The sequence below is a fragment of the Jaculus jaculus genome, chromosome 2 (genome assembly GCF_020740685.1).
Source record: "Jaculus jaculus isolate mJacJac1 chromosome 2, mJacJac1.mat.Y.cur, whole genome shotgun sequence".
In the NCBI taxonomy this organism is placed as follows: Eukaryota; Metazoa; Chordata; class Mammalia; order Rodentia; family Dipodidae; genus Jaculus; species Jaculus jaculus.
This window is the reverse complement of record NC_059103.1, coordinates 131473757-131487666: the sequence shown is the minus strand read 5'-3', so window position 1 is coordinate 131487666 and position 13910 is coordinate 131473757. Positions and strand designations below refer to the sequence as shown.

The window sequence follows — 13910 nt, the reverse complement described above, 5'->3', positions numbered from 1 at the left end:
TGTGCTACATGGTTCTAAGTCAATTATATATATAGTATCTTTTCTGAACTGGGTTTCTGGCTGCTTATACAAAGTGAGATTTAAAAAAATGCAGAATAGATAAGTCAAAATCCCCAAACCTGGCTGATTAACCAAAATAGTAAAATATATTACTATTATTTCTAACATACCAAATTGAATCCTGGCAATTCAGTAGAATCAGGTGACTATCCAGTAAACTAGTATATCTTACTATCTCCTTACTAGTGCAAAACATTCAGCCAGAAGTAGCTTATGGAAGGAAAAGGGTTTAATAATTTAACTGAGCTTATAGTCTTGAGGGGAAGTTTCACCATGGTGGAAAATGCATGGTAAGCCAGAGCAGGAAGCCTCCTTGTTCACGGGAGGGGGGTTAGTGGGGAGAAGGGGAAGGAGAAGCTGAGGAAGATCAACAAGTGGGGAAAGACTATAGCACCTCAAGGCCCAAGGCCAATGACCCACTTCCTCCAGTAAGGCTTCACCTCCTAAAGGTTTTTTAAAAATATTTTATTTTTATTTATGTATTTATCTGACAGAGAAAGACAGAGAGAGAGAATGGGTGCAAGAGGTCCTCAAGCCATTGCAAACAAACTACAGATGCATGCATCCCCTTATGCATCTGGCTAACATGGGACGTGGGGAATCAAACCTAGGTCTTTTGGCTTTGCAGGCAAATGCCTTAACTGCTAAGCAATCCCTCCAGCCCCCTCCTGAAGGTTTTATAACCTTCCCAAATAGCACCACAGGCTTGGAATTAATAGTTCAACATATGTCTATGGGGTCACTTCACATTCAAACTGCTTCAACTATTCAATAGATAGTCCATGCCATCCATCTAATAGAACTTCCTGCACTGACAGAAATATTATCTATCTGTATTGTTTACTGTAGTGATCACCTGCCCCTGAAATGTGCTTATTGTGACTGCAGAAGTGATTTTAAAATTTTCTTTAAATTTCATTGATTTTGATTTAAAAACATTGTAGAAGGTATGCTACCTTATGAACAAGATAGCTGATTGACCAGCAGTAACACTTTTTTTAATACAGCAATATATCTAACTTCTGTGATCATTTTCTTTCACATGTCAGACACTCCAAATGGTAACCTACTGGTTGTAAATAACTTGAATGTTTTATTTGGCCAGCAAGTTTATGTGAGCCTTTTCTAACTTTGCCTTACTTGGGAATCTGTACATTTTCACAGTCATATAGACTTCTAGTCTCTTAAAAGGTCCTTTCTGGCCCACAATTCTGGGAGATGAAGCTGAGCATCATTGCCCCGTGAGATGGATGGGCATGGGGTCCCATCCATCCTGGCTGTCAGCAGGTTTTTGCAAACCTTTGTATTCTTTGCCAGGACCTTGCAAGCATATGGGATTCTCTAATTCAAAGTGTTTTTATATTTCCTCTGACAAGAGGGACCTAATAGTGTTCTTCCAGCTACAGAGAGGGAAGGCAAGAGCTTAGTGCTTAGTCATGAAACAAGGATGTTTGCATGCCAGTCAGTCTGTTGTATTCATAGTTATTTTCCAACATTATGCAAACAAATTTTTTTCTGCCTGAAAGATGATGATGAGCTTTTGGTAAAGAGACCTCAAAGATGCAAATTTTCAGAAAAGAAGTCCTTGACATTTAAGTATTTTTGACTTTTACACTTTTTTTGGATTTCCCAAATTCATTTTCTTGCTTTAGTATTTTCTCTGTCCCTTTTCTTACATTAATCTCAGCTTCAGTGCTTTATGTGAAAAATGGGAAGAAATGCTAAAATATTTCACAAGAGAAATTGTTGAATAAAACTTAGCCTGTATCAAGATTCCAGTTGACTTTAATTCTTTTGCAAATTTTGTAAAAAGAAAGTTATTAAAAAGTCATGATATAATTATTTTGGCTAGAAAGAACCAAGACTTGCATTTGGGCTGCCGCTGCTTTAGAAACAAGGAATGAAGCATTTGGGTTCTGGAGTAAAAAAACTATAGGTGGCATATGGTCAGGCTTGGAGAGCAAAGTAAATGTGAGCAATTCCCCGCCAGAGAAATAATTTGGAATATTGGAATGCAATAGCTGACTTATTAGGCTACTTCACTATTAACTACTGAAAAATGTATTGTTAACTTTTTTTACCTTATTTTACTTTGTCCTTGTAAATGTTGACCATTAGTCTCATTGCCAGGTCTTGATGTTGAGACGTAATTTTCTGATTCCTAGATTTTCCTATGATATACCTATCCTATTTCATACATAGGAAAAACTATGTGGGCCAAGACCATATTTGAACAAATTTTTCACATATACTAACACTGTCCTTTTTCCAGGAAGGAATAGAATCTGGGGATCCTGGCACAGATGATGGACGGTTTTACTTCCACCTGGGAGATGCCATGCAAAGAGTTGGGGACAAAGAGGTAATGAGTGAGTTGGTGAATGTGCTGTAACAGAGATAAGAGTGGGGAGGAAGCACAGTTACGCACAGCAGAAAGTTACAACTGAACAAACGCTTGGAGCACAAACTTTGTATGTGTGTATATGTGCATGGTGTGTGAGCATGTGTAGATGTGTGTTTATAGGCATGTAGGTGCACAGGTGTGTGCAGGTGCATGTGGAGGGAAGCAATTGACATTAGGGATCTTCCTTAGTTACTCTCTCTCTTTTTTTTCCCAACAGAGTCTCTTAGTGATAGCTCACTGATTCAGGTAGCCTAGATAGCAATCAAGTCCATCTCCGCAGGGTGGGTTCACAGATGCATGCCACCATTGCCCAGCTTTTATGTGGGTACTGGGGATCTGTACTCAGGTCCCCATGCTTATGTGCTTAGTACTTTACCAACTGCACCACCTCCCCAGCCCCTCAGAGGACAAATACTGTGAAGGCAGTGATTAAAACTATTTAGTTCTAGGGTAACCTAATGAAGGGTCTTTGAGCCTGTGTTTTACAGTTCCTTTCAAGCCATCAGCTAAGTGATCCCAAGAGTAGCCTCTCATTTGTGGGGTGTGTCTGCCAATGAATGTATGTCAGTGTGGGTCCATGGTCTATGTGTATAACCAGAGATAAATGTAGTCTTGGAAAAATATCTTTAAATTTTTGAAATGTTTACATTATATTACAATATTTTAACAATTGTCACAGATTAATTTTTGCTTTACTGTGGAAAATTTTTTATTAAAAATCTTCACACATGTGCATCATGCATTTTGGTTGTAATCCCCTCCTGTTACCTTCTTTTGTGCCCCACGGCCATCCACTGAAATCTTTCTATCTAGTCCCTCACCTATTTTGACGTCTTTTTTGTTCATCTGTTTGTTTGGTTTCGCCCTCCTCCATCATGCATGACAGGTGTGATAAGTCCACTATTGTGCAGGTCTTGTGCAGGTAACAATAATTGCTGTGAGGTGATGAACGCAACACTGTTACGTGTCTGGAAGACAGTAGAACAAGCTCTTTTTAAACAATTTCTAAGCACATTGAACTTCATAAGTAACTGTGTAACTTAACACTGTCAGGTCTAAGTGTAAACTGAACATCTATGGCTCAGATTATGACAGGTACAAACACACACTCCAGAAAGTAGTGACTGAGCTACACCCAGTGGTTTCTTTGTGATTATTACTTTTTGCCTGAGTATATTGTAGCTTCTATAGCATAACACTGGATAATTTGTCAAGAAATCATGTATCATGAATTCCAAGCCCTTTTCACTGCCTACCCTAACTCACATGGTGCTGCACAGTGGTGACACCCACCTTTTCTGCCCTATACCACTACAGGAGTTCTAGGCTTGGCTGTGTCAGTTGGCAGAGTGAAGGGTTAAATGAGACAGTGAATCTTTATAACCATGACATTTCCTGTGCGACATCTAAAGACAGCACAGCTTCAGCCTTCTCTGATAATAGGAAGATGTGACCGTGTGGACATGTGAGAAGCGAGGGGGCCTCTGACGGTGTAATTGCCTGCTTGACACATGAACAAATTCTGGGTGACGGAGGTTTGGGTAACTGATGCGAATTCTTTTATACATTTCTATTCGTCATGATCTCCCCAAAATGCCACTCAAGTATGACAAGGCATCAGAATCCAGGAGAAACATGGAGAAGAAATTGCTGATTTGTGTGATGGTTTTGTTCCTTCATTCTTTTAGATGAAAAAAACATCTCTCTTTGAATGAGAGGATATGAAATTCTGCTAGTGTCTAACAGTGGGTAAAGGTTCATGTCCTATTACTATACAGATAACTATCACTAATTAATTTATCTTTGAACATTTCAGGGTACAGGGCAAAGACAGATAAAAGAAGTCTATAATTTATTTCCCATCTTAGATGAAAATAGTTCTTACTTCAAGGGCAATGAATTCACTGCTAAACACTTGTTAAGGGCCTGGTATTTGAGCCTATGGGACTATCCTACCAGATTAGTTTTCATCAATATGCAAAGAACTGCACAGTTCTTGATTTTAAGTTCATAAGCATTCATGCTTACCGAGAAAAGAAACAATGCTGTGGAAGGCCCATTAGCATTGGCGTGTCTGAGCTTTCCTTCCAGGAGCAGAACCCTCCCTGTGTCCATGCATGGGGCTCTGCTCCTATACCCAGAGGATAGATGCATGCAGGCAAACCACAGCCTCTGCTGCAGATGCTGGTGAGAACATGGAGCGTAGGGAGTCTTTCTGCTATGATGGGGAGGAAAAGGGAGGAAGACAAGCCATGAAAGTTTGGTAGTGATTGAGCCTCTGCAGTCCCTAGAATTTCCATAACATCCCATATACATTATAGGCTCTCATTTTACACATCCAGACTCATGTATACTGCTAGCTCAGTGTTACTGCACAGACGTCACCTACCTTCCTCTAAGTTGTTATCCTCCTCAGTTCCCTCATTGCATAAATAGCCAAATTGGGGGAATCAGCATTAGCTCTGACTTCTCTCTTACACCAGTCTGCTTATGGCCATTTGTAGGAAACCAGGTTCCTGGACATCCTGGCAGCCACCTCCTCTCGCTCAGGGGATGTTCATACCAGCCTCAGTTACTTACTACCTCTGTGATATTTGTAAGAACAAAGCTGTTTTCTGCACTCATCCTGTGTTCTGTTAGACCATGTTATACTTCTTGATTTAAAATAAAATAAAGCTCTGTTTCTATGCAGTGGCATTTACAATCCTTTAGAGGTGAATTGTAGCCCAAGCCAAGTATTCTCACCAGAACAGCACTACATACCTTAGACAGAAAGTACTAGCTAGGTCACTCAGGCAAATCCATTGCACACATTTCTAAAATGGAATCTTTTGCTATGCAGATGAGTGTGTAACCCATACATATCAACAATTTCGTGAACGTAGAAATGACGTTAATATAGAACACATTAAAGAGGTTGCCCTGGCACTTCTACAAAATCTTGACTAGATGGGAAAAAATAAAGAAGTCATTTTCATAAGGTTTTTACTTACTCATGGATTTTCTAAAAATTATTATAAGTTAATTTTGATATTAAAAATATCTAGTTGAATTCATTGTGTCTATGCTCTAACATATTAATACAAGTAGCTTTAAATGTCTCATATATCATTTTCATGATTTTGTTTCTACTAAAGGTAAAGTGACAGAGGAGAGTAGCAATGTAAAAATCAAGGCTTCTGTTTAATGCATAGTACTTATTTTGAGTGTCAGGACAGGTGGAATTATAGTTCTAATAGGCCACTGTGAAGGAGGGGGTGTCCCAGATACCCAGTAGAGTGGTACCTCAAGCCAAAAGCATCTATCTACTCAGCTAGGCCCACAGTGCATGCTGTTTGTGTTTTCCTGCAATTACTTTTTCTACAACTATTCTATCTATATGCCTCATCTGTCAAATGAATTGCTGATGGCACAAAAACTAACGGGTCATCAGACATTCCAGAAGATATTCTGTTGCCATCAGCAGTATTCACTTTAATGCGAGGAGGTTTATGAAATAGAATCCTAAATTCAAGTTGGCCAAAACTACAATCATCAAATTAATTTCAAAGGTAAAAAATAAATCTGGGTTCCGGGCTGGAGAAATGACTTAGCAGTCAAGGCATTTGCCTACAAAGCCTAAGGACCCAAGTTCAATTCCCCAGGGCACATATTAGCTGATGCACAAGGGAGCACATGCATCTGAAGTTCATTTGCAGTGGCTGGAGGCTCTGGTGCACCCATATTCTCTCTGTATCTCTCTCTCTCTCTCCCCCTCCCTCTTTCTGTCAAATAAATAAATAAGTAAAAATAAAATATTTGAAAAATCTGGGTTCTATTTACATGTTGTTGCAGTCACTTTCTAGCTGCTGGCACAAAGTACCTGGCCAAAAGCAGCAGCTTGTGGGAGAAAAGGTTTTATGTTGGCCTTACAGGCTTGAGGGGAAGCTCCATGATCACCGGGAAACTATGGCATGAGCAGAAGCTAGACATCACCTCCTGGCCAACATCAGGTGGACAATAGCAGCATCAGAATGTGCCACCTAACCCTGGCAAACTGAGGGTCAATAAACCTCAAGATCCAACCCCAGTGGCCAACCTCCATCAGCAAGGCTCCACCTCTCAAACTGGTACCAGCTAGGAGCCAAGCATTCAAAACACATGAGTTTATGGGAGACATCTAATTCAAACCACCACATTCCATCATTGCCCCCATAAACTGATGATCATCCATGATATAAAATGTAATGCATTCAACCCAACTTTAAAAGTCTCCATAGTTTTATCAACCCAAATACTGTTCAGACATCCTCATAGTCCAATGTCTCTTACCTGTGAGTTGTAAACCAAAAGAACATGATGGCACAGAATAAACATGCACACTGAAAAAGAAGGCATTGATCATAGCAAGGATTGATCTAAAACAAAGGGGGGAGGGGACATTAAATTTCATAGGCCTGAGTCTGATACCTCTAACCAGTGATAAATTCTCTGCAGCTCCCAATTTCACCCTCCATCTGGGCAGCTACTAGCCTGAGGAAAACACCATCCCATGCTGGCAGCTCTCCTTGGCAGCCATTCCATAGTTGTGGCATCTCCACTGGATCTTCACTGCAACCCACAGTGCATCTTCATGGCTCCATCGGGCCTTTATACAGGGACTTCAGCTAGCAGGCTTCACATTTCCCATGGCCATTTCCAAAAAAACAAAACTGTGTTGCAAATACAATTATCTTCATTTTTCTGCATTTGTTATGCTACATAGTACCTAGTGGGCTACCAAATTTGTCAGTCCAGGAGGGAATAAAGCTAAGGGACCAGGACACATCTTCAGCATATAGGCCCCTTACCTCAAAAAACTCTGAATTTTTCCTGCTAACCCAATGTAGATCAGCTGGCCCAATCTCAATAGTTGTAATCTGTCAAACAATTACAGCTTAATGGGCAGAAGTTTCAGCCCCAATATTTCTTTTTTTTTTTTTTTCTGTTCCATATCCTTCTACTTATACCAGTCTATTTCTACATAATGCAACCCTGCACAATTTATCAGACATAGGCAGGCAGAAAACAAGAAGCCTCTCACACAAATTGCTTCTAGGCCAGTCCACACAAAGTTCTTTCTTATCCAAATAAGCCAAACCTCACAATCCATAGTTCTTAGAGTATTCATGTCTTTCAGCTATGACCAGAATTCACCAAGCTGAATTTATAGCACTGCAAGGTATCTCTTAGGCCAAAGTTTCAAGTCCTATCACATTTCTTCTACAAATAAGACCAACAGCCCAAAAGTCACAAGTTTTCTATGATCAGTGAACCCACTTCTTGGTACCAGTTCCCCTGCTGCCGTTAACTTATCATTGCTGGCACAAAACACCCCATGTAAAGCAGCTTGTGGGGTAAAAGATTTATTTTGGCATAACAGACTCAAGGGGAAGCTCCATGATGTTAGAGGAAAGGATAGCATGAGCAGTGGCTGAGCACTGAACATCACCTCTGCCACAGCAGGTGGAACACCACAACATGAGACTGAACCAAATACTGACAAGGAGAAACTGGATTTAATGCCCATAAGCCTATCCCCAACAACACACCTCCTTCAGCAAGGCTCCAGTTCCCAAATTACCATCAGCTGGTGACCTAGGATTCAGAACACATGAGTTTATGGGGGATACCTAATTCAAACTCTCCCACAAATATGTTTCAAGGAAAATGTTTAATAAGGGTTGGCATGTGTGTTCTTAATAGGAATTATTAATGAGAAAGGTAATTACATTAAAGAAATCCCTTTTGATAAATAAAAAGATATACAAATATAGGAGTGAGTATAACTAGTTGCCAAGAGCACAAAATTTTATTTTCATATATCTAAACTATAAAGTTGATTTTCAACATGTGACAAATAGAGATATTAGGGGGTTTTAGATCTAGTGAGATTTACCTTACATGTAAAAGTAAGTAATAAAGTTTTGAAAACTGGAATGGCATTGTTACTTTTCCAGTGAAAAATTTGAAATATGCATGTTAAAATACCTTCAAAAGTTATATTTTTAAGCCAGGCGTGGTGGTGCACGCCTTTAATCCCAGCACTTGGGAGGCAGAGGTAGGAGGATCCCTGTGAGTTCGAGGCCACCCTGAGACTCCATAGTGAATTCCAGGTCAGCCTGGTCTAGAATGAGACCCTACCTCGAAAAACCAAAAAAATAGTTATATATTTTTATTTTCATTTATATCTGGAGTTTTACAAAGTAGATATTCAAGTTGATGTTAAATGGTTGTTTTTATTGATCAAAACACATATATTAACCTGGTATGGTGGCATAGTCCCATAATCACAGCACTCAGGAAGCTGAAGGAGAAGGATCACAAGTTCAAGACTGGCCTGAATTATGTAATGAAGCCGTGTGTGTGTGTGTGTGTGTGTGTGTGTGTGTGTGTGTGTGTGTTCTTAAAAAGTGAAATCATTAGATCAGACCTTCACCAATGGAGTCAGTAATATTTAGTACACCACCTCTAGCAAATCTTCCCATGTCAAAGACAATGGGGCATGCGTGAGGCAGACATCTGTAGTGAAGATCATTGGGCAGTGTATGACAAAGGCACCATGTTGTCCAGCCATTTGGAACAGTAACTGCAGCCCTGGAAAGGCCAGTCTTGGAGGCCATCTGCATCATGTTACAGTCAACCAAAAGTTACAAATACTATCCCTTTATGGTGGCAAATATATACTTTTAAAACAAAAGACCCTTTTTACATATTCTAATGAGAACTATCAATATATCGCCATCTGAGAATATTTCTTTCAGTTACCTTTATTTAGTGCAGGGTCTATGCTCTAACCTCCTTAAAGATGGGCATGAAAGGAAAAAACTACTGAAGATAAATTCTTGTTCATTAGCATCACAAGTCATAAAACACAAACATATTTGAAGAAATTATTAAAAACATAATACATTTATTTCAAAGGAAACTAAAATAGAACTTATAGAATGAAAGCTGAAGTACAAGTGTCATCTCCTTTGGAGCTGTTTGTCTGCTCAGTGATGAGTTCTAAACTATGCAAGGTAACTATGCTAGGCAGTAAACCAAAGTCAATGAGTCAGGAGCCAGTATTTGCAGCCAACACGTGAAAAGCAGCAGGAGTATTCATTTATCCCAGCAGGTCATTACCCGAAACTCAGTGAAAATCACAATATTTTCACCATGCTTCCAACAGTCTTGGGTGCCAAACCAGCCATCTCTCCATAAATATCCCAAAGTACAGACAATCCCTGACCTAAGGTGGGTCTACTTCACATTGCTCAACTTTACAGTGTGGCAAAAGCCATGTGCTTTTAGTACAAATCATACTTTGGACCTTGAATTTTGCTCTATTTCCCAGAGACTGGCAGTATGTAGTACAATAGTCTCCCATGCTGCTGTGTGGAGGCAGTGAACCTCAGCTGTACCTATGTGATCAGGAAGGGACAGAACTAACCCTGTGCAGGGTGCTCTGCTGCTAAACTCTTATTCTGTAGGTTAGGAAGACAGTTAAATTTTCAACTTAGAAGGTTTCCAATTCACAGCAGTTGTATCATAGCATAACTCCATCATAACTCAAGGAAGGTCTATAATGCTTTGTTTACTGTCTTTCATTTTAAAATAAGAATGTTCCGTGTAAAGAGTAGTGTGAAGCACTCTCTCTTTTCCACTAGGCATACAAGTGGTATGAGCTTGGGCACAAGAGAGGACACTTTGCATCTGTGTGGCAGCGCTCCCTCTACAATGTTAATGGCCTGAAAGCTCAGCCCTGGTGGACACCCAGGGAGACGGGCTACACAGAATTAGTGAAGGTGAGTGTTAATATACACATCATTCCTTTCCAAGTGGAAATCAGAGAATGCTTGCCATGGGAAGGGATGTACAGAGAGGAGGACACATTCTATCACTAGTGTGGCATTTTCAAGAAGAAAAGTGGAATGGATTATTTTAATGGAAAATTTCCTTCAGACAATAAGGAAGGAAACTTGTTTGAAATACCAGTCTTTAAACTTTTTGGCCTTAAGTCCTCCTTGCAAATTTAAAAATTGTTGAGCTCTGTGAGGAATTTTTTATGTGGTTTACATCTGCTATATAATCATTAAAAATTAAAGAAAATTTTATTTCTTTGTCTTCTTCAAAATAATAACCTCAATGCAAGTGACTTTAACTACTGAGTCATCTCACTAGCTCCTTAAGTTTTTATATTAGTAGATTAGGTCTAAAATTTAAGACTATTTGGGATTTCAGTAGGGACTGCTCACTTTACTTTCACTTTAAGTCCACTTTTCTTAGACACATCAACAAAGGGGCCTGAGTTCCTTTAGCTCCACTTTCTGTACAATACCGTTTTGTACTTCAAATGTAAAAATATGTGTTGTGAGTTAGTTATTAACTTGTTCTGGTCTCAGAAGTCTGTCATGTACATTGTGCAGCAGCTACCTTCTTGTTGCTGGGACACACACGTAACCAGAATCAGCTTGCAAAAGCAAGGTGTTAATTTCTGACAGTCTGGGGACAATATTTCATCGTGGTGAGGAAAGCATGATGGGCAAGACAGCCAGGTGTCACACTTCCACACATCAGCAGGAAGGAAGTGGGGGGAAGGGAGCTTAGTGTTACATGTGAAATTGGGCTATAATGCCCCAAGGTCTGCCCCATTGACACCCCACTTCCAACAAGATTAGAGGCTTAATCACAAACACATGAGACTATGAGGGACATTTTACATTCAAACCACCACACATGGCTTGTAGAAGATAATGTATATTGATTTCCAAGCAATTAAAGATTTTGCCTGAGAGAAAAGCAGGAGGGGAAGAACAGGAGAATTCGAGAATCTGGTGATTGATATGTCAGATTTGTGGGTATATTTTAAAATTATTCAGATTTTTTGCATGAAAGAACATCTTGACTAAAATCTGTCTTTAAGAACTTGAAGACTCCATTGATTGGGTCTGCATGGGATGAAGAGTTGGAGGGTGGTTTCAGTGGCTGTGTTGATTCTTAACATGAAAGCTTACCTTGCAATCACCACACTTCAATTGTACAATCAGCTGCTTGTCCTGAAGCTTTGGACACTTTGTAAGTGAAAAACAGTGTGGCTGGGCTAGAGAGATGGCTTAGTGGTTAAGGTACCTGCTTGTGAAGCCTATGAACTCGTGTGTGAATCTCCCGGTCCCATGTAGGCAAATGTAATCATGCGAGTGCACAGTGTCACACATGTGCACAAGGGGGCACGTGTGTCTGGAGTTGGCTTGCAGAGGCTGAAGGGCCTGACATGCCCATTCTCTTGCTCTCTCCCCTCCTTCTCTCTCTCTCTCTCTCTCTCTCTCAAAATAAATAATTAAAAAGGAGAAAAGAATGGTGTGGCTGTGATGCATGAGGATTAATTTGGACGGATCTGTACCCAGCAGAAGTCATATAGTGATAACACCTCCCTTGATGACACTATTACACTTAACACTGTTAGTCATTTTATTTTTTTGTGTAAAATTCCACCTCTGATCAGGTCACACTTCCTGGTACAAGTCCACCCTTGGATGTGAGCATGCTGTGCTTCTGTACCACTGATGTTTCCTGATCTCTCTGGTAGTTTATTCCTCTGCTGTAGCTTTTTTGATGCTTTCAAAATGAAGGAACAGAAATGCAAACTCAAATATGCCTTCAACAATAAGAAACCTGATTGTAACTGGAAGTCCAGTCATGAGCAGAGTCCATGGGTGGCACAGTCAAGGGGATGATTTTTTGGGCCCTACATTTCCTTCTTACCAGTTTTGTCTTTGCTGGCTAACTGCAAGACGATTGCCATTGGCACAGGATTAGGGGTTATAGGGAGCTAAAGCTTTGTACCACCATTGAGCTACTACCTCAGACATAAGTGGCCTTCTAGGAACCACCTGCTGGCAACAGTTATGTTATATGGGTTATATGTTATATGACTTGCAGAGAAGCTTGAAATAGGAAGCAGCTGATGACAGTCTTTCAGGAGGAGAAAGACCTTTGCCTCTCCACCAACCAGAGTCAACAGTGTTTCCTCTCTGGCTGACTGAGCCAGGGTAAGTCAGATGTCCCCTCTGGACTAATTACTGGCAAGGACCTGTGAGGTAATCCTTAAGCCAACAAATCTGCCCATGGGAGCTTCCTCTGATTGAGTGGCTACCCCTGGGGTAGGTAGCCATCCACACAAAGCCAGGGTTCTCTTGGGAAGGTAGCGGACAGGGTTCTGACCCTCCCTGTCTGTGGACATGTACTTGCACGAAAACATTTTTCTCTGCTTTCCATTTTTCCCTTTCCCTCAATAATTTTTGAAGATATATTCTCCATCCCAGTTGATCTGTTATTAGAATTGTTGTTAAAGCTATACTACCCAAATTTGATTCTTACTCTCTCAATGTAGACATGCTAATATTCAATGTGAAAAAAATTGCTTATCATGTAAACTTCTGCTCAATATTCCTTTCTAACTTTATAATTTGGGACAATGTCTTAGTCCACTTCTAATATTAAAACAAAATCCCATAGCTAGAATGCCTTAATCAACAAGAGAAATTTATTTTTCAAGACTGTCGTGGCTGGGAAATCCAAGGCCAGGATCCCAGCAGATGTAGTGTCTGGTGTCTTGCTCTGGTTTGTAAATAGTGCCATCTCACTGTGTCTTTCATGTGGTGGTGGGGAAAAGCAGTACTCTGTCAGTACACTGACAAAATTGGTGAATATTCAGCTGAATTATATTCTTTTACAGAAAGGTGATATAGTCTGCTTCATGTTGCTGACAGAAAACACCCAACCAGCAGCAGCTTGTGGGAAGAAAGGGTTTATTTTGGCTTATAGACTTGAGGGGAAGCTCCTTGATGGCAGAGGAAAACAATAGCATGAACACAGGGTGGACCTCACGTCCTGGCCAACATTAGGTGGACAAAAGCAATAGGAATGTGCCAAACACTGGCAAGGGGAAGCTGACTATAACACGCATAAGCCTGCCCCCAACAATACATCACTCCAGGAGGCTCCAGTGCCCAAATTGCCACCACCTAGGGTCCTAACCTTCAGAATGCATAAGTTTATGGGGAACACCTGAATCAAACCACCATAAGTGAGTATACCCTCTATAGCACCTATTTCAAAAACAGAAGACAAGCATTAACAAATGTTGGTATGCATGAAGAAGCATTGGGACCTCCAAACATGGCTGAGGGCTACATCAACTGGTATAACCATTTTAGAAAAATAAAAACGTATGGCTGGTTCTCAAATTATTGAGCAGAATTTCTGCATGGTTCAGCAAGTCCACTCTTAGTTATATACCCAAGAATGTAAAACAAGTCCATACTTAAGTATGTACAAGTGTCAGATATTGGCACAGAGACAAGAGAATGAAGTAATAACACCTGGTACAATGTGTATGAACCTTAAAAAGTTTTTGCTGAATGAACAAAGGTGGTCTACAAAG

The 13910-nt window shown here is 40.2% G+C and overlaps 1 protein-coding gene across 4 annotated transcripts in view; it reads left to right on the top strand.

The window, feature by feature from the left end:
* Asph (aspartate beta-hydroxylase) overlaps window positions 1-13910 on the top strand; it is a 226064-nt gene that overhangs the window by 174045 nt on the left and 38109 nt on the right. For all 4 annotated transcript variants that reach the window (XM_045143382.1, XM_045143383.1, XM_045143381.1 and 1 more), the window contains 2 exons: window positions 2333-2422; window positions 10135-10272. In XM_045143382.1, coding sequence (XP_044999317.1) covers window positions 2333-2422; window positions 10135-10272 — 228 coding nt within the window. The remainder of the gene's footprint in view (window positions 1-2332; window positions 2423-10134; window positions 10273-13910) is intronic.